The 26,608-nt window shown below is 40.9% G+C and overlaps 1 protein-coding gene across 2 annotated transcripts in view; it reads right to left on the minus strand.

The window, feature by feature from the left end:
• LOC103279150 (collagen alpha-6(VI) chain) overlaps positions 1–26,608 on the minus strand; it is a 99,900-nt gene that overhangs the window by 35,558 nt on the left and 37,734 nt on the right. For both annotated transcript variants that reach the window (XM_062958015.1, XM_062958014.1), the window contains exons 14-26: positions 24,293–24,346; positions 21,089–21,160; positions 20,326–20,352; positions 17,150–17,194; positions 16,740–16,793; positions 15,545–15,607; positions 12,114–12,179; positions 11,355–11,408; positions 8,994–9,029; positions 4,519–4,581; positions 4,012–4,074; positions 2,696–2,758; positions 778–840 (exon numbers count right to left, since the gene is read on the minus strand). In XM_062958015.1, coding sequence (XP_062814085.1) covers positions 778–840; positions 2,696–2,758; positions 4,012–4,074; positions 4,519–4,581; positions 8,994–9,029; positions 11,355–11,408; positions 12,114–12,179; positions 15,545–15,607; positions 16,740–16,793; positions 17,150–17,194; positions 20,326–20,352; positions 21,089–21,160; positions 24,293–24,346 — 723 coding nt within the window. The remainder of the gene's footprint in view (positions 1–777; positions 841–2,695; positions 2,759–4,011; positions 4,075–4,518; positions 4,582–8,993; positions 9,030–11,354; positions 11,409–12,113; positions 12,180–15,544; positions 15,608–16,739; positions 16,794–17,149; positions 17,195–20,325; positions 20,353–21,088; positions 21,161–24,292; positions 24,347–26,608) is intronic.

Consider the following 26,608-nt stretch of genomic DNA (forward strand, 5'->3'; position numbering starts at 1 on the left):
TGCTAGGGGTTAAACCCCCCCCCCCAAATTTTCAACCCCCCCCCCCCCGAAATTTTTTTCTGGCTATGGCCCTGCCTGAGGTAAACCCTCGTGGGGGACCATTCAATTGGGATTTCCTGGTTTAGCTGCCCAGAGGGATAGTCTTGCTGTTGCTGGGGGAACATGAAGAGGAGTGGTGGTTCTCATGAAACTTTCCCTTGATTTGAGTCTACTGGAAAGAGACACAAATCTACATGTAGTGGATGGCTTTCATAGTGTTCAACCTTATTTTTCTCATAGTTGGCAGCAACTTCCCATCGCACATCAGGGAGGAGGGGCAATAGCAGCTAGCTTATAGAGTCTACCAACAGGTAGGTTTAAGATATTCTACATGTTTTGTTCAGTGCTATCTTCACTTGCTTCGCATGGGCAGACTTGTGCCAAACAGGGCAGGCATATTCAGCAGTTGAGTAGGACAAGGCCAGAGTTGATGTTCTTATTAATTAATCTTATTAATCTGTACCCCATGCACTAACAGACCTGATTTTTGGTTTATTGTGGATAATTCAGTCAATTGTTTTAACATAACTTTGCCAAATAGTTTAGCAAAGTGCTACCTGTTCTGATCTCAAAGACTTGCCTTTTCCCTGCATCTTGAAATACATTTACCTGCGTGGTGGGATAGTCCCCAAAAGGGGCATGTATATACTCCTATTTTGAAGAAATATATAATGAATGAAAAGTTAAATCAATCTAGGTGATCTAGTACAGAGACAAAATCAGAAAGGTGAAACTCACAGGTAAGCCTCTTGGTCCAAATGACCCCGATAGGCCTTTTGCTCCAGGATCACCATGTTCACCCTTTTATAACATAAGAGAGACTGAGATTAGTAGCCTGTCAACATTACTAGAATTCCTGTGGACTTACTAAATCAGTTCTCAATGAGATGATAGACTATTTATTTGAATGGAATGGTTTATTTGTACAACACAATGCCTTTCATTCAGAAAAACAGATATCAGGAGGAAAGAGTCTAGTGCTGCCTTCTCCTGACATACTGTTGATGATACTGAATGGTGTTCATCTTTTACATGGGACTAAAAGGTTGACAGTAGGAATAGAGCATGGCAGCTCTTCATTCTAGCATAAACCTACCATAGCTGTGAAAGAAGAATATATTCCTATGAGAAAAGGCAAAAAGGGCGGATCTAGAGTGGCTCATTGTGACGGCGCGAGTGGCGCCATCTATATGTTGGAACTATAAGTTTCAAGATTTGAATTGTTGTATCATGCCTGATTTTGCCCTTACCCTGTAAATGTAGTTGGATTGGTTATTTATATCTGTCAATCAATGTTGTTTGTACCTGTTATATTGCTTACTCAGCTAAACTGTTGGCTCCACCTCTTCCTGAAGTAGGACAGTGTTTCCTCTTTTCATTCCATCAGCAAGTTCTCTTATCGGATGGACGTGAAAGAGAGGCTTGGCTCAAAAAGCCCTTCAAAAGTTACCTCTCAGCATCAATTCTGAGGTTCTTACCCTTGGGACTCACACTTCATGTTCAGGGCCAACCTGAACAACGTTGAGGAGTCTCAAGCGCCTTCACATCAGTCCTTTGGCAACAGAGGAAGACGCTTGTCTTCAGACATAGGTCATTGGACTGAGGCTGGGTTTGCTCCGGCATTCACAGCCAGAGAAAGAGGGATCTGGACAAGCTTCATGGACTTAAACAATCAAAGACTGTAATGTATATTTTCTTTTACCCCCTTTGTGAAGAATAAACCCAGTTTTTGAGTTATCTGCAGTGTTTTGGTCCTTGGGAGTTCCAGTTTCCCTAAAGGAGGGCAAGAAGCAATCCCCTGGGGAAAGATGTCACGTCCATGCCTCTTTCACTAAGAGTACAGCCCCAGGTGCGACGGCACACTCATTGTGTGCGTCCAATTTGAGTGGCCCTTTGAACCCCAAATCCCACAAAGCCCCCCACAATTTTCAGGAAATTCTTGTCCCAAAATCTTACAGAACCCACCCCGGAAACCACAACCACCTCAGAACTGTGTATTAACTCCAAATATCTTCATCTCAAAATGGTGACAGTGCATCACTTCCTGACACCATATTCAAATATACTACAGAAGGAAGCAGAGGTATTTGGTTTGCTATAGAGTGATTGACCCTGGCTCCCATTCAGTTCCCTATCCTCATTTATGTCATTTGAATGGTAGATAATAAAAACAGAATATATATGTTAGCCCTGATTATTTTTCCTAAAAATGCAAAGCAGAATGAATGAAATCTGACAGAAAAGGTCACTGTTATTAGCTCCACAATTTGCCAGCCATTTTGTAGAAGAGCTGAAAAAACTGTTTTCACTCAACATCAGTTTGGTGAGTTCCAGACAACTAAAAGTTGCTGTTTTTATGGGATTATATACCCTAAAAATCCCAAGTAATTTAGGGCATTAGAGTACTTTGAATTGCGTCCAGTTAATGGACTAATAATAAGTGAAATTCATACCAAAATAACAGCTCCAAAGGACTGACATTTTCCAAGTATAAAAAAAGTATTTAAAGCTTTGATCAATTGCTACTCACAGATATTTTTATACCGTTCTCATATTACGGGCGAAAAAATGAAGGCTACATTTTAGTTCACAAGTAATTCATTCAGACAGTTTGTCAAAAGCACGAACGAGTCTTTTTAAAAGAAGGAACTTTTACCTTGTGACCTGTGTGTCCTAGTTTCCCTCTTGCACCAGGTACACCATCAATTCCTGGAATGCCCTCCAATCAGAAACACATATTGAAAGTCATATTTATAAAAAGCAATTCCTGGCTTCTTCTCAAAAGACAAAATTCTTGGCAAAATCTCTTTTCACGGATAATGGCCTTTCTGACCACAACAATCACTGGCAGCCAGTTAAATAGCTTTTATGTTTTCTCTATAATCATATCCAGGTTTCCAACTGCCCCGAATGATGCCTGTTAAATTCACCACGCAGGAAAACAAGGATATGCACTCATTATGGCAGGGATTGAAGTTATTCATTCGTTTTTAAAATTTTAGTCCACATCTGATTAATAGGTTCTCCCAGACTTCAGGGTCTGCCCCTCATATCTGATTCTCGGGGCAAAAGCAGGAGGGAGGGGGAAATGTAATGGTGAGAATGCTGTTTTGAAAAGTATATTGTATGTCTGTTTGCACTTATGAAAGCTCATTTATTTGACTTGTATAACCTCCAACTGTCCTGATTTGTCTTGAATGATCCTCTGCTATTGGAAAAGTTCCACTTTCGCTCTTCTTCTCCCACTTTCCTTCTTTCCTCCTCAGCTTATTTCAGTTACTACAAACTGAGTTCAAAATACAAAAGTAGTTTGCAGTCTGTTAATTTAGGGCGCATCTACATGAGCCATTTAATCCACAACCAGTTTAGGGGCCCCTGGTGGCACAGTGTGTTAAAGCGCTGAGCTGCTGAACTTGCGGACCAAAAGGTGCCAGGTTCAAATCCCGGGAGCGGAATGAGCGCCCGCTGTTAGCCCCAGCTTCTGCCAACCTAGCAGTTCGAAAACATGCAAATGTGAGTAGCTCAATAGGTACCGCTCCGGTGGGAAGGTAACGGCGCTCCATGCAGTCATGCCAGCCACATGACCTGGAGGTGTCTATGGACAATGCCGGCTCTTTGGCTTAGAAATGGAGATGAGTACCAACCCCCAGAGTTGATCATGACTGGACTTAACATCAGGGGAAACCTTTACCTTTACCTTTTTAGTTTAGAGTAGCAATACTCCAGACCAGCCCCCAGTGTCTCCATATCTTACATTGTTCCTTTTATAGCAGAGTAGATTTGGGAGGAAATCTAGTTGTTGCACAGTCAGTACTGGTTTCTGACCTCCACCATGACCAGAAAAGTGAGTTGCAATGGTTTGGTCTGTCTTATATTATTGTATGTCATCAACAAGGTGACAGCCTATGTGCATCCTTGTAGGAAATGATGAAACCTATTTTACACACAAAACAAAAGCATTTTAATACTTACTCGGGGACCTGGCAAACCTTCTGGTCCAGGTAATCCCGGTACTCCTGGACGGCCCGGAGAACCCTGGTAACAAAGGCAAGAATGAGTCAAAGTGTAGCAGATGTTTTATTCGCATTCATCCGGATATGGATCCAAACTTAGTTTTGGAACTCTGGCCAACTGACAAAACTGCCTCAGCTCATAATGCTCAACAAAGCCTATCTGTATGTTATGGTTTAAGAAAAAATATGTTCCAAGCGATTTGTTCTTAGATCTTGAAATGTAGATTGTGTCAGGTCCAATAGTACTTCTAACAAAATGGCCTCTACTGGGCTCCCTTCTATGCTGGAAGGCCTAGAGAACGCCTCAGGCATGCCTAGTACATTAAAACTAAAAATAAGATACAGTAACATTGCAAATATAATAAAAAGAAGACCCTAGCTTGGCAAATTTGGACTCTGGATCTCAGAATCCTCCAAAGGTCTATGCATGTTCCAAATGTTACAACTCAAGACAGTTTCATATTACCTGTGGACCTTGTCGCCCAGCATCTCCAGGAACACCTGGCTCCCCCTCCTCTCCTTGTGCACCCTGTCAAGTAAGACATGAAGAGATGGACAAAATGTGTCCTTTTACAATCTCCATTAAATTCTTGCCAACATGGGAATGTTATGGAAGCCCAAAATCAGCTATAGTCCATGGTATAAGTCCCACAAAACCTAGCATTGAAGAGTCAAGAATGCCCCAGAGTGGGCAGTAATAATTGGGACAGATAGTTTTAGGTGACCCAAAGTTTCATCTCTCCTTTTATATTTATTCTGACTGCTCTGTGTTGTAAACTGATAATGATTAGGAACATTTTTATTTATTTATTTATTTATTTATTTATTTACAGCATTTATATTCCGCCCTTCTCACCCCGAAGGGGACTCAGGGCGGATCACATTACACATATAGGCAAACATTCAATGCCTTTTAACATAGGACAAAGACAAACAACATAGCACCGAGCGGGCTTCGAACTTATGACCTCCTGGTCAGTGATTCATTGCAGTTGATTGCACTGGCTTGCTCTCCCGTCTGCGCCACAGCCCCGGACGCAGACGGGGCTGTCTTCTCTTTCTACAAGATCTCTTTCTGCGCTTCCCTAGGTTTGCTACTTCTGAATCTGGAGACTTTATTTAGGCAATGAAAAGTTTCTTCTCCATTCAATTGCTTCCTCTTAAAGCTACGTTTGACAGCTAAAGTAACAACATAGGAATTCCATTACATTCATTCTGACTTATGTGAATAGACGTAATTCTTTACTATTTGCTTTTTCATTTTCCAAGGAATGTGAATTTTCCTTCTCAATTTTTTCAGTTGAAGAACTACATGGTGATCACTTTCATTACATATATAAGTTCATTGACTTGTTCTTAGATCCTGAAACATAGTTTGTGTCAGGTCCAAAGGGACTTCTAGCAGAATGGCCTCTATTGGGCTCCCTTCTATGCTGGAAGGCCTAGAGAATGCCTCAGGCAAAAGGTAGGTAGTGACAGAAATGTTGCCCCATTCACCACAGTGGAGCATGATGTTGCCTTTGTAATTTATCACAATGCCCTCTCACTATAGCATTTCACCTAGGCATTGTGGGAAAATTAAATAGTAGCTCCATTTATATGGAAGGATTCATGTTTGGCAATAATGATTACAATTTTAATAGAAATTCGGTACAGTGTTCCCTCACTACTTCATGGTTCACTTTTCGCGGATTCGTTGTTTCACGGTTTTTCAATCAACTCTAAAAGGCTATTATAAATGATAAAAAATACAATTTACAACCTAAGGAAGGGAGGAAGGAGAAGCCAAAGGGAGAGAAAAGGAACCCAAGTAGCAACGGGAGGAGAAGGAGGCGATTTATCAACACACGATTGGTTGATAAAGACTTAAAATGGTGTATAACTACTAAAATAATGTATAAATATTAAAATAAATATAACATCCCTACTTCGCAGATTTTCACTTATTGCGGGTGGTCCTGGGACCTAACCCCAGCAATAAGTGCGGGAACACTATATACAGCACCATAGTGGGACACATTACCAGGTGACATCTCAGCCTATTATGCAGTCTTTTGTCCTAGGGCTGTTAATGGATACTCAGAAAGTTTCAAGCCTCTTTATCACTAAATTACTTTAAACTGGTCTTGGGCTAGAAAACTACTCAATTAGAAGATGGGTTCAAACAGAGGACAATATGGGCCACTTATCTACTTTGTTGAAAGAGTGTATTTTTATTCATTGTGGATTGAGCAATGGAGATATAAAAGAGAGAACTTGTATTTCAGGAGAAAATGGAAAACAATGGCCAACAAAACAAGAATCATCATACTTTATGGAGTGATGATCTTTTTTTAAAGCCCCATGAACCTCACAGGTTATTCAACTAATGAATTCTGGCTGAAGCCCTAAAGTTAAAATTAATGTGAGCTGTTTTGAAGGTTTTTATTTAATGACAAATGAGAAAATTAGTAGGAGAAGCCATATTCGTAAATGTTTATTGACACCTAAGGCTATCATTACTCATGGAAATATATGGAAATAAAGAGAAGCAGAGCAGTGCTAAGAAATGATGCACTTTTGATACATGTATAATATTTCAAACATGAATTTATCACAGGTCAGGAGAGTTAAATACTGAAAAATGTCAAAGCCCACAGGGCCATCTAGAGCTCTATAAGAATACTGTCAATGTATGGCAGATCTGCAAACCAGATCTTCAATAAAGGGAATATTGTGCTAATGTTGGCCGAGGAAGAGAGGTAAATGGTGTGCCAAGAGTCCAACCTGGCAGGAAATGTTGGTTTTTGAGGCCAACATCCCTTCATCTCATGACAAAAATTAAGAACTTGAAGTGACTCCTGCTGAATCATACAATAGGTCCTCTGGACCAGGATCATGCAGGACCTTTTACATTGGCCAAATGGATGCTTCTAGGGAACCTAGAAATGGGGCACCTCCAAGGTGACTCATTATATCCCCTGTCAAGTACATTAGCCAGAAAGGTTGTGGTTGTACTTGAGATATTTCTGCCAAGAGAACAATCTTGCTAGCATTCTAGCCCAGTGTGTACGCGAAGCTTCAGAATGGTTGAACTTTGCATCTAAATAAGTGTAGCCAACCTTGGTTACTTTTTAAAGTTCTAATAATTTATGGTTTACCAATTCCTACTTAATATTTTAGCCATAAATAATAATAATAATAATAATAATAATAATAATAATAATAATAAAACTTTATTTATACCCCGCCACCATCTCCCCAACGGGGACTCGGGGCGGCTTACATGGGGCCATGCCCAGAACAATACAATATAACAAAATATAAAACAACACATCATAACACAATTAAACAATACAATAGATAATAATATACATAATACAGCATAAAATCAGAAAAGCAATAAAAACCAGGGCGGGCCACATGAATACTAAGTTAAAACTTGGGGTGAGAGAGAAATAAGAATAAAAACCACGGGGAACAGGGTCATAAGATAGTGGTACAGTCTAGAGGATAGATATAGGAGGGTAGCAACAAAAAGAAGTATATGACAGTTACTCTCCAAAAGCACAACGGAAGAGCCATGTTTTTTTAGACTCCATTTAAATGGCTAGTAATGTGGGGGCTTGTCTAATCTCAATGGGCAGTGAATTCCACAGTCGGGGGGGGCACAGCAGAGAAGGCCCTCTCCCTTGTTCCCACAAGGCGGGCCTGAGATATAGGTAGTGGCAACAGGAGAGCCTCCCCTGATGATCAAAGAGATTGGGCAGGTTTATGATAGGAGATACGGTCACGAAGGTAGGTGGGTCCCAAACCGTTTAGGGCTTTATAGGTGATGGTCTGTACCTTGAATTGGGACCGGAAAATGAACGGCAGCCAGTAGAGCTCCTTGAACAAGGGAGTGGATCTTTCCCTGTAGCTTGCCCCCGTTATTAATCTGGCAGCTGAGCAATGGACCAATTGTAGTTTCCGGGCCGTCTTCAAGGGAAGCCCCACATAGAGCGCATTACAGTAATCCAGTCTGGAGGTAACTAAGGCATGGACCACCGTGGTCAAGTCAGACTTCACGAGGTATGGTCGCAGTTGGCGCACAAGTTTAAGTTGTGCGAAAGCCCTCCCGGCCACCGCCGACACCTGCGCCTCAAGCGTCAGCGCTGAATCCAGGAGGACCCCCAAACTGCGGACCTGTGATTTCAGGGGGAGTGCAACCCCGTCCAACACAGGTTGCCACCCAATACCCCGATCCGACAAGCAACTGACCAGGAGGACCTCTGTCTTGTCAGGATTGATCCTGAGCTTGTTCCTCCTTATCCAGTCCGCCACAGCGGCCAGGCACTGGTTTAGCATCCGAGAGGCTTCCTTGGAGTCAGATGGAAATGAGTAGTGGATTTGCGTGTCATCTGCGTAGAGATGGCAACACCCTCAAAAACTCCAGATGACCTCTCCCAGCGGTTTCATGTAGATGTTAAATAGCATGGGGGATAAGATAGACCCTTGCGGGACTCCACAGGTCAAAGGCCAGGGGTCCGAGCAGGTATCCCCCAGCTTCACCATCTGGGAACGACCCTCCAGGAAGGACCGGAGCCACTGCAGAACCGTGCCACCGAGCCCCATCCCGGAGAGCCTCCCCAGAAGGATACCATGGTTGATGGTATCAAAAGGCGCTGAGATGTCCAAGAGAACCAGCAGGGTCACACTCCCCCTGTCCAGCTCCCTTACTGATCAATTACTGCAGGTAATTTATAGCTGAGAAACAATCTTCTTAAAAACAACTGTTTAGAAATGTCCTTATTTTCACAAAAGCTATTGTTTCCCTTTCAATTACTAATTTCATAGGCCAAGAACAAAATACATCTTTCATACAGTTTTATGTAGAATGACAATGTGAGTTTCCCAATCAAGTTCCAGAAATAAGAGGCCCATAGGAATACATTCAGTAGACTGAGTGTAGTGACTACTCACCTTTAAGCCAGAGGGACCTCGATGACCTTCTGGGCCCTAAAGGAGTGGGGAATAAACTGTTACAGTATCCCAAACTGGAACAATTTTAAAAATAAAGACACAGTACATCTTATATTTGGGGAACATATAAATCTTACAGTCTACTTGCAAATTGTAGAGAATTGTAGTCATCCACTGACTCAATTTCATTAGATACTTTTTATTGATTCACCCTGTATTTTGTACACAGACCACCCAACACATAGATCAACTTTATAGGTTAGAGTGAATCCAAAACAAGAAGGTAACTAAATAAACCTCAAATGACCAAAGAGCTGGGTTTCCTAAAAACTTGAAGATCTGCCTTAAGTTGTAGACACTCTACTTTTCCCAATCTTGAATACCTACCCTGTTTCCCTGAAAATAAGACATCTCTAAGACCTAGTAGAGATTTTGCTGAATTGCTAAATATAAGACCTCCCCTGAAAGTAAGACCTAGCAAAGTGTTGTCGAAGGCTTTCATGGCCGGGATCACAGGGTTGTTGTATGTCTTTCGGGCTGTGTGACCATGTTTCAGAAGTATTCTCTCCTGACGTTTTGCCCACATCTATGGCAGGCATCCTCAGAGGTTGTGAGGTATGGAGAAACTAGGAAAGGAAAAAAAATATATCTGTGGAGAGTCCAGGGTGTGGCAAGAGTCCTTTGTCACTGGGAAGCCAGCATTAATGTTTCAGTTAATCACCCTAATTAGCATTGGAAAGGTTTTTGTCTCTTGTCTGAGGGGATCCTTTGTTCAGTCAATAGCCGTCCTTGGGGCTCCTCTTCCTTCAGAGTGTTGGTTCCCATCTACTGTTTTGATTTTAGAGTTTTTTAATACTGGTAACCAGATTTTGTTCATTTTCATGGTTTCCTCCTTTCTGTTGAAGTTGTCCACATACTTGTGGATTTCAATGGCTTCTCTGTGTAGTCTGACATGATAGATGTTGGAGTGGTCCAGCATTTCTGTGTTCTCAAATAATATACTGTGTCCAGATTGGTTCATCAAGTGCTCTGCTATGGCTGATTTCTCTGGTTGAATTAGTCTGCAGTGCCTTTCATGTTCTTTGACTCTTGTTTGGGCGCTGCGTTTGGTGGTCCCTATGTAGACTTGTCCACAGCTGCATGGTATCCGGTAGACTCCTGCAGAGGAGAGAGGATCCCTCTTGTCTTTCGCTGACTGTAGCATTTGTTGGATTTTCTTTGTGAGTCTGTAGATAGTTTGTAGGTTGTGCTTCTTCATCAGTTTGCCTATGCGGTCAGTGGTTCCCTTGATGTATGGTAAGAACACCATTCTTCTGGGTGGATCTTTGTCTTGACTCTCATGACTTGTTCTTGGCCTTGCAGCTCTTCTGATGTCTGTGGTGGAGTATCCATTGGCCTGTAGAGACTGAACAAAGGATCCCCCCAGGCAAGAGACAAAAACCTTTCCTATGCTAATTAGGGTGGTTAACGGAAACATTAATGCTGGCTTCCCAGTGACAAAGGACTCTTGCCACACCCTGGACTCTCCACAGATATATATATTTTCCTTTCCTAGTTTATCCATACCTCACAACCTCTGAGGATGCCTGCCATAAATGTGGGCAAAACGTCAGGAGAGAATACTTCTGGAACATGGTCACACAGCCCGAAAGACATACAACAACCCTGAGACCTAGCAAAGTTTTTGTTTGGAATTATGCCTGTCAAACAGAACACCAGAGCATGCAGGATTGGTAAATGTACGTACCATAGATTGCTGTACCTGAAAATAATGGTAGTAACAAGAAAATCTTGATAGGATTCACAGTTTGTCTAGTTATGCTGGTTTGTGATGACAACTACTGTACAGTATATAATAAATGTTGGGGGGTTTTGTTCAACAATAAAAGTGAATTCTTCTTCATGGAAAATTAAGACATCCCCTGAAAATAAGACCTAGCACATCTTTGGGAGCAAAAATTAATATAAGACACGGTCTTATTTTCAGGGAAACACGGTAGTAGAGATCTTACCACAACTACTGTCTTCCTTAGGTGTGCTTGTAACCAAACAACATCTGAGGAATTAGGGTAGGAAAAGGTTGCAGCAGACAACTAATCCTCAATTTCTTGATAAATTAAATATAAACAGGGAAAATTACCATAGATCCAACTTTTTAATCTTGTAGCCAAATTAAAGAAAGGAAATAGAAAAATACATCAAGTTCTAAATGGAAATGTTTATTATGTTTAGTAAAGCTTTCCATGTGTTTCTTTAGGCCCCTTCCTTTTTCTGCCCAAGAAATCACTTTGTCTAATTCTAGAGGGTTTTTTAGCATTTGCTTGAAACATCTGCTTCTTCGCCAATAAAACTTTTGCTTACGATTGGACCATCCTCGCCTGGCTCTCCTTCCACACCATCGACTCCAGGTTCTCCCTGCAAAAAAAGAGTGAGATTACTAAATTACATCTGTGTCTTTCCTATATTCTGGCATCAGATGTCTCTAATGAAACCTGACATATAGCTGAAGAAACTCACATGCATCCAACATTCATCATGCAACATAATGTTGTATTCAGTTGTATCAACATTTCTAATTAGAAACAATGAAAACCGTAAAGAGTTGTCATGTTTCAGATTCTAAGTACATTCAATTCAATGTTCCTATGACCCCCACAGATCTGCCAAAATGTTCCTCTGACCCCCATAGATATGCCAAAATCCACACATTGACAGAACATTATGTTTGTGTGCCTCTTTTCTCTCCAGCAATAATGGGACTCATATTGCACCTTCGGGCTGAAATCCAATTTCTGCTCACAGCTAGAACGGACCCATTAAGTTAATGGAAAGTATGTACACTTTGCCAACACTTTGATTCAATGGGTTTATTCTTGTTGGAACTAACAACTGGATTTTAGTCTAAATCACCAGGATTGGGAGGGGAGAAGGCTCTGTTATTTTTATTTCTTTGCTTTTTTTCACAAAGTTATAACCCCAAAACCAAATATTAATATTAATTAATACAGTAATAAATAAGCCAACAATCAAGTACACTATGAGAAAAGAACATCACGTAGTCTTGGAGAAAAGTGCATTATTCTGTTCAGAGTAGTCTTTGTCCTGATTTGGTTTGGATACCTGCCGCCCTGTGTTTCCTTTTGGACCCGGAGAACCAAAGACATTGCTGTCAATTCCATGAACTCCCTGAAAAAGAAAAGAGATCAACATCACTGAAGTGCTTTCAAAGGCCTCTGCTTTACTTGCACAGCAAGAAAAAGGTAAATCACAGAAACAGAATGAATACTCCTTTTCATTTGACCTTTCTATCAAAAACTGCACATTACATCCATGAAGCAATGGAAGGAAATTGTCTTAGAAGGCAATGAATTCAAGTATGTCATCTGTGTGGGTGGCTTGATGACTGGAACTGTAATTTTAAAGGGTGGAATTGTAACTGGTCTGAGACAGTGAGAACAATTGCCATTTAAAATAAGATTTCACTCATGTGACTTTATAGAAAAATACAATTGCAGCTGTGATAATAGAGCATACAATTGTATTCTAGTTCCTTGCAATTTCCAACAATGGGCTAAAGGAAATGATCTATTAGATCTTAAGCATTTCATATGCATCCATGCACTGGAAAGACAGTATCTCTTACAGCCTAGTCATGAAAATATTCAGAGAAATAGCTTGCCAAAGAAAACATGATCTCTAAAGAAGGAACTTGACAGCTTTCTGAGAAGTTGCCCCATATGACCTGCTGCTGGTTCCTAGGCATCCTATAGTGTGATAGGATGAGGTGAAGAAAGTGGAGTCAATGGGCTCCAAGCATTCTTACCATCCCCATCACTGTTTTACAAGGAGTCTCCCAATGACTATCTGAAGTACATTTTACGTGTTATTTTCAGACAATTTTTGCCTGAAAACCAGGGCAAAATATGTGAAAGTGTGTGAATTTGCTCTCCTAGACACCACAACCCCCTCAATCCCCCCAATATATATCTTTTTAATAATCATTGTTGCCCGTACATTAATCAAAAACTATAATAATAAATTATATGTCACTTCTGATTGCCAGAAATGGTCAATACAGTGTTCCCACACTTATCGCTGGGGTTAGGTTCCAGGACCACCCTCAATAAGTGAAAATCCGCAAAGTAGGGACACTATATTTATTTTAATATTTATACATTATTTTAGTAGTTATACACTATTTTAGGTCTTTATCAACCAATCGTATGTTGATAAATTGCCTCCTTCTCCTCCTGTTGCTGCTTGGGCTCCTTTTCTCTCTCTTTGGCTTCTCCTTCCTCCCTTCCTTAGGCTGTAAATTGTAATGTTTTATTATTTATAATAGTCTTTTAGAGTTTATTGAAAGACCATTAAACAGCGAATCTGCGGAAAGTGCACCGCGAAGTAATGAGGGAATACTGTACACACTTTGAAAAAGAAGTAACTGAGTAGGATAGGCCAATTGGAGAGTCAGAGGGTCAAGCACTAACCATTAACTTAGAAACATGGATATCTTATGGGGAGGTGAATTGCTTCCAGACACAGCGGATCATGGTGAAAAGAAAGGTGCTGGTATTTTGGCTGACACATTAATGTCTACCTGTGGGAGAAAGCAGACCTCTACAAAAAGGACAGGCTTTACTTGAACTAGGATGATATGTAATAGAAAGAAAAGAGGTAGAGGACAAAATCAAGAAGAATGAAGGGTTGTAACAATGTTTCTTCAAGTGGCCATCTGTGAAATTTGCACCTGTGATAGTTTCCTGCATCCACACAGGGTGGGCAGGGCTGTAGCCCTATAACTTCAGGACCTTTCTAGAAAAGTTCCGACTCAGTTGTGTGGATGCAGGAAACTATGACAGGTGCGTATTTCACAGAGACCATGAAGAAGAACAATGATAGGATTGTGTACTGATATTGTTCTCTATCTTCCACCATCACTGAGTATGTGTATCTCTTGGGAGATACATGTACTTACACATAGTTCTTATCCCAAAGTCAAAGAAAAACATTCCTTCTTCCCTGCCGTGTCAATCTAAGATATTCATTAAACCTTCAGCCTCCAAACAGAGATGTTATCAGAGCAGAAAATGATCCAGAGGTGTGAAACACCGGGCCCTATAATTCAACTACAGCTTCCATCATCGCCAGTCAGTGGGAGAACTATGAGGAATTGGAATCCAAATCTCTTCCTTTTATTAAAATAAACACAATGGAAGCATAAACTATAACCCATTAGACCTTTTCTTCTGCATCCACTTTTTGTAATACAGATACATTCCAAAAAGGCTAAGACAGGCAAAACAGTGGACTGTAATACAAAGTCTCTCTCAAGAATCCAAGCCCAAAACTAGAGTAGAGAAATTTTCAACTAAAACACCCAGTCCTCTCAATTAGCTACATCTCTTTCAAATTTTCACTTTTGTGACCAATTTCAAAATAGAAAGGAAATCTTGCATCGATTAACTCCTTATGAGACTATGTATGTTACATTTGAACATACATTTAAAAGATGAATATCTGCTGTTGATATATGGCTAACTGGGGATTCTTTTGGGAAAGATCTGGGCATTAAGGCAGGATGGGGGACAGATAGCTCTCATTCTCTGACTGACTTAAATGGAACCCATCCCCATTTAAGTCAAAATCTTCCACATTAAAAGAAAACATTAAAAATGATTTATAAATAGCATATTACTCCTCTCTATATAGCACACTTACAAAATCCTCATCACCCAATTGTTGGAGGGGTTGTGACTATGAAGGGACCAGTATTTAGCCATGAAAGAAGGAGGAGGAGGAAGAAGAGGAGGAGGGGGAGGAGGAGGATAATCTATGTCCCCACTGCATATAATGTGGACTTTGTCTTTGCACAAGGGACATGGTGCTATAGCACATATGGTTTCCTGGGACACTGTCCAGCAATTTAACAAAGTTTCAGCCACAAAAACAAAGTTTCTGTAGTAGAACAATGGCTTTCAAAGTAAAGACAACCCAAGGAAACTGGAAATAAGACTTTCAATCCAGGAACAGATTTCTGTAATTATTAAAAATGGTTTTTATTATAAAAGCTATACAATTTTCCAAAAATCAGAAGATAAGGGAAATGTTCTGAATTTTTGTGAGCTAGCAGTGTTAACTGCTTTCTACCACTGTACCAAGTTGGAAGAGGATAGCTCAAAAAATGAGGGCAGGAGAGTCCTGTAAAGCCCCCCCCTGCTGTTTTTTGCCACTGCGCATGCGCGTTCACCATTAACGAATTGTTTTTGGATATTCCGAATATTCTTAAGTTTTGAAACTTTTTTGGGCCAAATTTTGGAAGTAGTTTCAGAAACGAAGCACCAGCGCACCCTACTTTTAAAGCGAGTTTAGAAACATTTTTTTCATGGATCGCTCAAGTCTAATATTTAATCATAAAGCTAGTTGTAAACATTTTTAATTAATATACTGAGAAATAACTTATCGTGTTAGGGTTTTTTTTTACATTGTTGATATTTATTGATTTTTTTTTAAAAAAACGAATTAAACATAAACATATATAAAACTCCACTCACGATATCTCCTCTTATACCAGGTGGTCCTCGTTCCCCTGGGTGTCCTCTGGGGCCTTCTCTACCCTACAATTGTGCAGAAGAAAGAAACGACAGATGTCATGCACAGAAATATATTACCTGGGGAGAGTATTTACATCCTCCGAACTTATTTATTTTATTTATTTATTTACAGTATTTATATTCCGCCCTTCTCACCCCGAAGGGGACTCAGGGCGGATTACAATGAACACATATATGGCAAACATTCAATGCCAACAGACAAACAACATTCAGTTTTTTTTAGACAGACACAGAGGCATTTTTTAACATCTTTCCAGCTTCACGATTCCGGCCACAGGGGGAGCTGTTGCTTCACCGTCCATTGGTGGCTGTTCTTCCTCTTCTTTTCCTCGTGAGCAGTTTTTTTATGGTGTTGTAGATTAGTTAAATTAGCCTCCCGCATAAAGCGTCCCTAAATTTTCCCTACTTGACAGATGCAACTGCCTTTCGGGGCTGCTAGGTCAACAGCAAGCCGGGGCTATTTTTTTTTTTTTATGGTCGGAGGCTTAACCCGACTTGGGCTTCGAACTCATGACCTCTCGGTCAGTAGTGATTTATAGCAGCTGGTTACTAGCCAGCTGCGCCACAGCCCGGCCCCCTTAATAGTTGAACTTGACCTTCAACTATTAAGATGAGTGGCCATAAACCAAGAAGCCGTACTTCTGCTCAAAGATTATGAGATACATTTAATGCTTACTGGAGGAGTGGCCAAATTGCAGCCTAGAGGCATAAGTGGCTCTCAAAATTATTTCTGGGCTCCCAGAAATATAGGCACCATTAAAAAGTTAATTCTTGATCCTGGAAACTATGACTTGCGTTTTAAATAGGTTTGAGGGATCCCCAGCACCCTTTAACCAAATGTATTAGTGCTTTAAAACCAGGAGTCATGTTGTATATACATTTTATCTTGCTATTAAATTGTCTTAATAAATAGTTCTTTGGGGGGGGGGCATGGGGGGGAGGTCTCAGGCCCACCAAAGTTACCCATCCTTGTTTCTGATGCCTTTCTACAAATGATAACTAGTACAAAGTAGCCTGTTCAGAGAATTAATGACTAATTCACAACAGTTTCCAACAGGTTTGGGATTTTACTTGAAAAACTACATACTTTACAGTGGAATTCAACAAAAGAGCTTAAAATTGGGACTGGTTTTACCCTCCGTCCTGAACGGCCCCTTGGTCCTAGCGATCCAGGAGATCCTCGCTCTCCCTAGGCCACAAAAGAAAAAAGAGAAAGGATATCAAGCGTTGCCTCCAATAATCTAATTTTGAGGAATATGCTCCTCACAGCAATGCATCTCAGACAGAGCCCCCAACAGTTCAGACAACAAAGACAGTATTAAGACATCTGGAGAATGTTTGCATCTGGTCTTCTCTTCAAGCCATTTTGAAACATTCACAAGGTTTAATGCTTCAGAATATTGCTGATTGCCAAGCCTATTCTAGCTATTATAACTTTTTATTATTCAATTTTGCATTCCTTTGAAAATGATATGCTTCCCCAGAACATCTCGAAAAGTGGGCTATACATAAGAATCAAAATCAAAGCTACTGCTTAAACAGTACCTCCTGTCCATCAATCCCATCCAGTCCAATGTCACCATCATGACCCTGTTGAAACATTTTAAAACATGTTTATTATGAAGTTCTTTGTAGCATCAATTGTAAATATAATTTCTGGCACATTGCTGCTGTTATAAATATAGAGAGCACAAAGGCTATTTACGTGTAACTAAACATTCATCACCCAACCAATGGACATTCGGTAAAGTACTGCCAAAGGCCAACATTGTCTCAACCCACCACTAACAGTGATCATAAATAATTGTATTTAATTTAGTGGTACAGCTAAAATAATGTGCAGAAAAAAATGAGGTTCAACATCTGGGATCTGAAGATAGACCGTTTCCTGAAATCCTAGAAAGCCACTGTTCACCAATGTAGAAAATCCTAACCTAGATCAGTGGTTCACAACCTGTGAGTCCCCAGATGTTTTGGGGTTTACCAGCTGTTTACCAACAGTTTACCAGCTGTTAGGATTTCTGGAAGTCGAAGGCCAAAACATCTGGGGACCCACAAGTTGAGAACTACTGATCTAGATGAACCATCCACACTGCACAACTATTGTAGCTGGACCTCAAACAACTTCCATGACTCCATCATATGGAATTCTGGGATTTTAGTTTGGTGAGATATTTGAAATGTTCTGCTAGCAAATTCTAGTGCAACCCCTAGACTATAGGACTAGAACTCACTAGGAAAGAATTCTAAATATCCTTCATCAAACTGTAAATCCCAAAATTCCATAGGAATGCCAGAGCAGTTAAAACAGCATCAAGCCACTACAATTAAGTAGCATAGAGGCACCCTGACATAGAAAGATGGCTTCTTATGTCCCCATTCCATAACAAATCACATCAGGGAGAATATCTAAAGCTGCCAATTTTGGGAAATGCCGTTGTTGGGAAATGATAAAGCACATGTTTTGCAATGCAAAAAAGGCCTAGGTACTACCACTAAATTCTTCAGACAAGCTGAGAAAGGTTCTGCCTTTGTATTAGGCAGTTTCCTTGTTTAAAAGAAACTCTTTATCTGTCCAAAATCATCCTTGAACATCTTCATCATCATCCAGTGCTGCATTTTTAACTGGATACTTCAGGCAAGTTGGGAATGATTCTGCCTTTCTCAACCTGGGGGCCGGGACCCCTGGGGGAGGTCGCAAGGGGGGGGGGGGTCAGAGCGGTTTCCAAAAAACAGCATTTTCTGTTGGTCATGGGGATTCAGTGTGGGAAGTTTGGCCAGGTCTATTGTTGGTGGGGCTCAAAAGGCTCTTTGATTGTAGGTGAACTATAAATCCCAGCAACTACAACTCCCAAATATTTTCCCCAAACTCCACCAGTGTTCAAATTTGAGCATATTGAGTATTGTGCCAAGTTTGGTCCAGATCCATCATTGTTTGAGTCCACAGTGCTCTCTAGATATCAGTGAACTACAACTCCAGAACTCAAGGTCAATGTCCACCAAACCCTTCCTGTATTTTCTGTTGTCATGGGAGTTTTGTGTGCCAAGTTTGGTTCAGATCCATCATAGGTGGAGTTTAGAATGCTCTTTGATTGTAGTTGAACTATAAATCCCAGCAACTACAACTCACAAATGATAAAATCATCTTCCCCCAACCCCACCAGTATTCAAATTTGGGTGTATCAGATATTTGTGCCAAATTTGGTCCAGTGAATGAAAATACATCCTCCATATCAGATATTTACATTATGATTCATAACAGTAGCAAAATGGCAGTTATGAAGTAGCAACGAAATAATTTTATACAGTAGAGTCTCACTTATCCAACACTTGCTTATCCAACGTTCTGGATTATCCAATGCATTTTTATAGTCAATGTTTTCAATACATCGTGATATTTTGGTGCTGAATTCATAAATACAGTAATTACTACATAGCATTTGTTCTGTCACGTGCTGGGCCTGTAACTATTGTCTTTGTATAGGATGTATACTTTATGCCCAGCGGGAAGCCAGGGTGCCTTAAAGAAAGGTTCTTGAGGATTTTCCTGAAAAGGATAGTCATTGAGTCTTTAATGAGATAACAAAATCTTTATTGTTGAACAAATAACAAATCTTCAAGGAGTCAAATAACACTTCAAGGTTTCTTTAATAGACTGTTGGCCCTTTTAGTTTTGTCCCCAAGGGACAGGTGATTAGCTTTGGATAACTGTGAAAACCCTCTTATAACCTCTCTCAGGCTGTCTATCATATGGGCCTAGCTGATGTGGGACCCACTACCGATTCCAAATGCGTCTGGGTATCGAGTGGACCTACCAACCAAGGCTTGTAGATGTTTCAGCTGGGGTTCCATGGATCTGTGGTGCCGTTCTCTCTCCGAGGTTTCTTTGGAAACTCTAGGGCTGTTTCCCTCAGGAGTTGTGAGGCTGAGAGGCTGTAAGCTCTCAGCCAGAGTGTTTGGGACCTTTTCCCCTGGAATTTCCATTTCTGTTTTCTCGGATGTTCTATATCCCCGGATGTTATTGAGATATGAAGCTTTTCTATGGGACGAGGTGATCTACATCCTATAGCTTAGCTTCCTAAGTGAGACTAACTTAAAAATGGCTCTTTCCCTCCCAGAGCCCTGAACAAGGGGCGGAACCAAACTTGATGATTGACAGGCGTCCTGTCCTATGATTGCAAACATTAGCAGCAAGAAAATAAAGTCGGAGCTTCTGGTACAGCCATACCAGCACAGCATTACTGTATATTGAACTACTTTTTCTGTCAAATTTGTATAACATGATGTTTTGGTGCTTAATTTGTAAAATCATAACCTAATTTGATGTTTAATAGGCTTTTCTTTAATCTCTCCTTATTATCCAACATATTCGCTTATCCAACATTCTGCCGGCCCGTTTACGTTGGATAAGCGAGACTCTACTGTAGTTGGGGGTCACCATAACATGAGGAACTGTATTAAGGGGTTGCAGCATTAGGAAGGTTAAAAACCACTGATATAAGGCACTTTCTTTGTCTAAAAGAAAGTCATATCTGATATTCATCCAATTCATCCTTGAACATCATCATCACCATCATACAGTGCTGTATATTTCATGATGTTGGTTCATTTTCCACAAGGTTGCACCAATAGCAGTATTATTGGCAGTATTCACAAAGTGAAATATTCTAGAGCATTTCTTAAGCAGAAGGATAGTGTTTATGTTTTAAAAGAGTACATACCCTGTTTCCTCTGAATCCTCTTTGTCCCTGAAATGTACAAAGAAACTTGTTGAAATCACACCCAAATTCCAAGACAGATCTAATTGAACAACTTTCTTTCTTTCTGTACTGATGCTTGCAATAGAAGAACAAAAGCTGATTCATGCTACACCAACACTATTTCAGTATCTTTCCTAAACATCATTGCTCAGAGAACCAAAACGGAAACCAATTATCTCTCCCCACCACCATCATCACAGGAGCTATATTTTACCGTTCCCCTGGATGTATGACATGTGGGCATCCCCTCCAGGAGTGAAGCATTGCATTCACATTGCATTTATATGCTATATTCACTGGAAAAGGGATATTAAGCCGTCTACTTGTCTCCAAGATGCAAACTAACAAAATGTAATAAGCATATTTTGCTTGTTTGTTTGTCACTATTTTTAAAATTGAACAATAACAAACATACCACAATTGTGGCACCGTAAAGACTAAGCAGCTTTATTTGGCATAAGCTTTCATGGACCACTGTCCACTTCATCCAATGGACTGCTAGACTCTTCAGTATAGATGCATGGAATCACTCATGCAAATGTATGAGGTCTATATTCACTGGGAAAGGAGTATTAAGCCCTCAATCAGAGGGGAATGCACGGAACCAGACAGAGATTCATACTAAAATTGTAAGGAAGAAAATGGAACATAAAAATAAAATGTGATAGCAGCATCAATCTGTATACCTCCTGATAAAACTTCTAATTCATGGCTATTTACTTGCCTTCGGTCCCCTTGCACCAGAGCACCCTCTGTTCCCTTGTATCCCACGGATCCCCATTGTACCTTGGTCTCCCTGATAAAGAAAGAGAAATTAATGGGAATTATTCAGTAAACAGGGATACAATTTTATCATTGCTATATATCATCTTTGAAAATGTGCCTTTAATATATGCATGTTTCCTACCACTATAAAGATGCATCTACTTAATTATTTCAGCATTTATCTCATTGCCTCCTATCATGCAAGTAACTGTCATCTATATAAAATAATTAAACCAAAATATAATGCACATAAACAACACAAAGGGATACAAAAATCATTTTAAAATATTCCATTAAAAAAAAAGAAGTTGTTTCTTACTTGTCAGGAAATGCTTATAAGAATCTTGAACTGAGAAGAATTTAAAACTCGTTCTGCACAAAATTTGTGCGTGGTTATCTTACTCAGAAAGACCTTTGCCTCTGTCTATGTATGCTGTGATGCGGCAGCTAAAAAAGCCAATGGGATTTTGGCCTGCATCAATAGGGGAATAACGTCTAGATCCAGGGAAGTCATGCTCCCCCTCTATTCTGCCTTGGTCAGACCACACCTGGAATACTGTGTCCAGTTTTGGGCACCGCAGATGAAGGGAGATGCTGACAAGCTGGAAAGCGTCCAGAGGAGGGCAACTAAAATGATTAAGGGTCTGGAGAACAAGCCCTATGAGGAGAGGCTTAAAGAGCTGGGCATGTTTAGCCTGCAGAAGAGAAGGCTGAGAGGAGACATGATAGCCATGTACAAATATGTGAGGGGAAGTCATAGGGAGGAGGGAGCAAGCTTATTTTCTGCTGCCCTGCAGACTAGGACACGGAACAATGGCTTCAAACTACAGGAAAGGAGATTCCACCTGAACATCAGGAAGAACTTCCTCACTGTGAGGGCTGTTCGGCAGTGGAACTCTCTCCCCCGGGCCGTGGTGGAGGCTCCTTCTTTGGAGGCTTTTAAGCAGAGGCTGGATGGCCATCTGTCGGGGGTGCTTTGAATGCGATTTCCTGCTTCTTAGCGGGGGGTTGGACTAGATGGCCTTTGAGGTCTCTTCCAACTCTACTATTCTATGATTCTATTGTATGTTGTTGTAAAAAAGGCATTGAATGTTTGCCGTATATGTGTTCTGTAATCTGCTCTGAATCCCTCCAGGGAGATAGAGCAGAATATAAATAAAGTGTGTTATGTGTGTGTGTGTGTGTGTGTATATATATATATATATATATATATATATATAGAGAGAGAGAGAGAGAGAGAAAGAGAGAGAACATATAGAAATATTCTGTACAAAAAAGGGGGAAATTTTGCACAAAATAAGTCCCGAACTGCAAACTAACAAATATATAATACTAGCTTGGGGACCCGGCGGTGCCTGGGTATTTTGAGAAACTTGTGTAGCAAGTTTGGTCCAGATCTGAAGTCGGCTGGGTTCAGTGCTGTCTGTATAAGGGTGAACTACAACTCCCAGAGGCAAAGGACAATCACCCTGAAACCGTGCCTGTATGCTCAGTTGGGTATGATGAGGCAGTGTGCCAAGTTTGGTCCAGATCCGAAGTTGGCTGAGTTCAGTGCTGTCTGTATAAGGGTGAACTACAACTCCCAGAGTCAAAGGACAATCACCCCGAAACCTTGCCTGTATGCTCAGTTGGGCATGATGAGGCAGTGTGCCAAGTTTGGTCCAGATCCGAAGTCAGGTGGGTTCAGTGCTGTCTGTATAAGGGTAAACTACAACTCTCACAGCCAAAGGACAATCACCCCGAAACCCTGCCTGTATGCTCAGTTGGGCATGATGAGGCAGTGTGCCATGTTTGGTCCAGATCCGAAGTCAGGTGGGTTCAGTGGTGTTTGTTTAAAGGTGAACTACAACTCCCAGATCCAAAGGACAATCACCCCGAAACCCTGCCTGTATGCTGAGTTGGGCATGATGAGACAGTGTGCCAAGTTTGGTCCAGATCCGAAGTCGGATGAGTTCAGTGCTGTCTGTATAAGGGTGAACTACAACTCCCAGAGCCAAAGGACAATCACCCTGAAACCTTGCCTGTATGCTCAGTTGGGCATGATGAGGCAGTGTGCCAAGTTTGGTCCAGATCCGATGTTGGCTGGGTTCAGTGCTGTCTGTATAAAGGTGAACTACAACTTCCAGAGCAAGAAGTGAGTGAAGCTACTTGGTCCATCCTACCCCAATCTGCCCCAGGACAGAAAGGGGTTCATGGGGGTTGTGTGTGCCAAGTTTGGTCCAGTTCTGTCGCTGGTGGGCATCGCAGTGGCCTGTGGGAGTCGTAGTGATTGAATCCCATCACCCATGGTCCATTGTCCCACAAATGGCACGAGGACAGGACATAAAGCGCATCATGGGGGTTAAGCATGTCAAGTTTGGGCCAGGTCCGTCATTTCTGGTGGTCACAGTGGCCTGTGATAGTGGCAGCCAATCAGTAAGCTGCCACATATTCCACCGCATACATACATACCCGCATACAAACACTGACTTTTATTATAGATATAGATATAGATAACCAAAAAGAACCATCATCCCAAACAATCCAAACTCAAAGGTATATGGCATAGAACAAAAGGCATTTTGCACCTATTCTGTCTTTCCCTCTTTAATAGGTTTTTGGTGGAAATAAAAATTAAAGAAGCACTGAAAAGATGAGTGATGATTTCAAGTGATGCCTTGAGGACACCCCGTAAAAATCAGCAAATTACACAATGATCATTTTATCCAGGGGCACTATTCTGCCTATTCTTTCTTTAACAATGGATCTAGGGTGAGGAAAAAAGAGGTGGATTTAACAATGGGAAAATATGAAATGATCACATACAGGACACAACATTATCATCCAAAAAGGCAGGGCATTTGCTTCACCCACAAAATATCTACATTGACAAAATCTGCAAAACCTTTCTGTGTCACACAATATGAAACACATACTAAATGGCTCCCTTATAGAGGAATGAGGTCAGGGGTGTTCAGGGACTTCCATATGAGTGGTACAGTGAATCAGCTCTGGGTTTTATTTCAGATTTTTTTAAAAACAAACCAAGGTGCTGAAGCTATTTTGAAGACTCAAAACACTGAACAGATCCTTTAAATTCCGGGATTCACCACAATACTCAGATGGGTGCTACAAGCCATCTCTTGTGGGGAGTTGCTTCATACATGATCTATGTGGTACTTACAATTCCTCCTTCCTCACCAGGATGGCCTGGGGATCCTGGATAGCCCACACTTCCCTGAAAGATAGTAATCAGAAAGAAATTTAATTTCATTTAAATGACACAAGTCCTTTCCATTTATTTTGAAGATGGGAGGTTTTTTGTGTGCTGAAATACACTCAGCTCTTCACTAACCATAGAGTACCCAAGGGGATACCCTTTGGAAAAAAAATGTATATTTCCACCTTACCCAACCATTTATTTATTTATTTATTTATTTCCAGTATTTATATTCCACCCTTCTCACCCCGAAGGGGACTCAGGGCGGATCACATTGCACACATATAAGGCAAACATTCAATGCCATAACACAGAACAGAGAAAATAAGAACAAGAACAAGAAAACCAAGATCATAGTAACTACACCTATTGATAACTGGCACGAACTATATTTCTAGGCGCGAAGATCACTGCAGATGCAGACTGCAGCCAGGAAATCAGAAGATGTTTACTTCTTGGGAAGAGAGCAATGGCCAACCTTGACAAAATAGTGAAGAGCAGAGACATCACACTGGCAACAAAGGTCCGCATAGTCAAAGCAATTGTATTCCCCATAGTAACCTATGGATGCAAGAGCTGGACCATAAGGAAGGCTGAGCGAAGGAAGATAGATGCTTTTGAACTCTGGTGCTGGAGGAAAATCCTGAGAGTGCCTTGGACCGCAAGAAGATCCAACCAGTCCATCCTCCAGGAAATAATGCCCGGCTGCTCACTGGAGGGAAGGATATTAGAGGCAAAGCAGAAGTATTTTGGCCACATCATGAGGAGACAGAAAAGCTTGGAGAAGATCATGATGCTGGGGAAAATGGAAGGAAAAAGGAAGAGAGGCCGACCAAGGATAGATAGATAGAAGATAGATGGACGGTATCCTTGAAGTGACTGGGTTGACCTTGAAGGAACTGGGGGCGGTGACGGCCGACAGGGAGCTCTGGCATGGACTGGTCCATGAGGTCACGAAGAGTCGGAGATGACTAAACGACTGAGCAGCAGCAGAACAGAGACAGAGACAAACGCAGGCACGGGCTGGCCTCAAACTCATGACCTCTTGGTCAGAGTGATTTGTTGCAGCTGGCTGCTAACCAGCCTGCGCCACAGCCCAGCCTTTCAAATGTACCTTTCAAATGTGCAGCACCACCATACCTTTTAATCCCAATGCTGACTTTGCTGGCTGGAACTGATGGAAATTGTAAGCCTACATACATGGAGGGTGTCAAGTTGGAAAGTCTAGTAAACAGAATGAACCTCGTATTGGGGGGAGGGGGTCCAAGACATTCTGTGGCTATTTGAAGCCATGAATAATACTAATGTGTTTTAAATATACCTGGGCTAGAAGCTTACCAAAGAATGACATTGGAGGACCTAGGAGCATGAGTAAGAGAAATCGTGGGTATCAAATTCATGGCTAAGGGGGTTATACTGCATTACAAAATATTCAGGTAACTGTTGTATTCATGTACATCTGACTGGAATGATGCAGTTTTATAAAAGTGGAGGTTGGGGCAAGAAAGGTCCAGATAAATAATTTATTACAGGTTGAGTATTCTTTATCCAGATATAACATTTCCAAAATACTTCAAGATCCAAAATTTGTTCGCATTGGTAGCTGAGATAGTGACACCTTTGCTTTCTGAAGTTTCAGTGTATACAAACTTTGTTTCATGCACAAAATTGTGTAAAATGTTGTACAATGTTCCCTCACTACTTTGCGGTTTGCTTTTTGTGGATTCGCTGTTTTGCGGTTTTTCAATAAACTCTAAAAGTCTATTATAAATCATAAAAAATTAAAATTTACAGCCTAAGGAAGGGAAGAAGGAGAAGCCAGAGAGAAAAGGAGCCAAGCATCAACAGGAGGAGAAAGAGGCGATTTATCAACACACGATTGGTTGATAAAGACTTAGAGTAGTGTATAACTACTAAAATAATGTATAAATACTAAAATAAATATAGCATCCCTACTTCGTGGATTTTCACTTATTGAAGGTGGTCCTAGAACGTAACCCCTGCGATAAGTGAGGGAACACTGTATAAACTTACTTTCAGACTATGGGAATAAGATACACACTAAATATACATGAATTTTGTGTTCAAACTTGAGTCCCATCTCCAAGATATCTCATTATGCATGTATATACAAATACAGATATTCCAAAACCCAAAACACTTCTGGTTCCAAGCATTTCTAATTAAGGAAACTCAACCTGCACCATTCTCTATATATAAAAGAGTGATGGAATCCCGGCGACTGACAAAACAACAAAACTAAAGGCTCCCCAACCTCGA

This window comes from Anolis carolinensis, chromosome 6, assembly GCF_035594765.1.
Source record: "Anolis carolinensis isolate JA03-04 chromosome 6, rAnoCar3.1.pri, whole genome shotgun sequence".
NCBI lineage: Eukaryota > Metazoa > Chordata > Lepidosauria > Squamata > Dactyloidae > Anolis > Anolis carolinensis.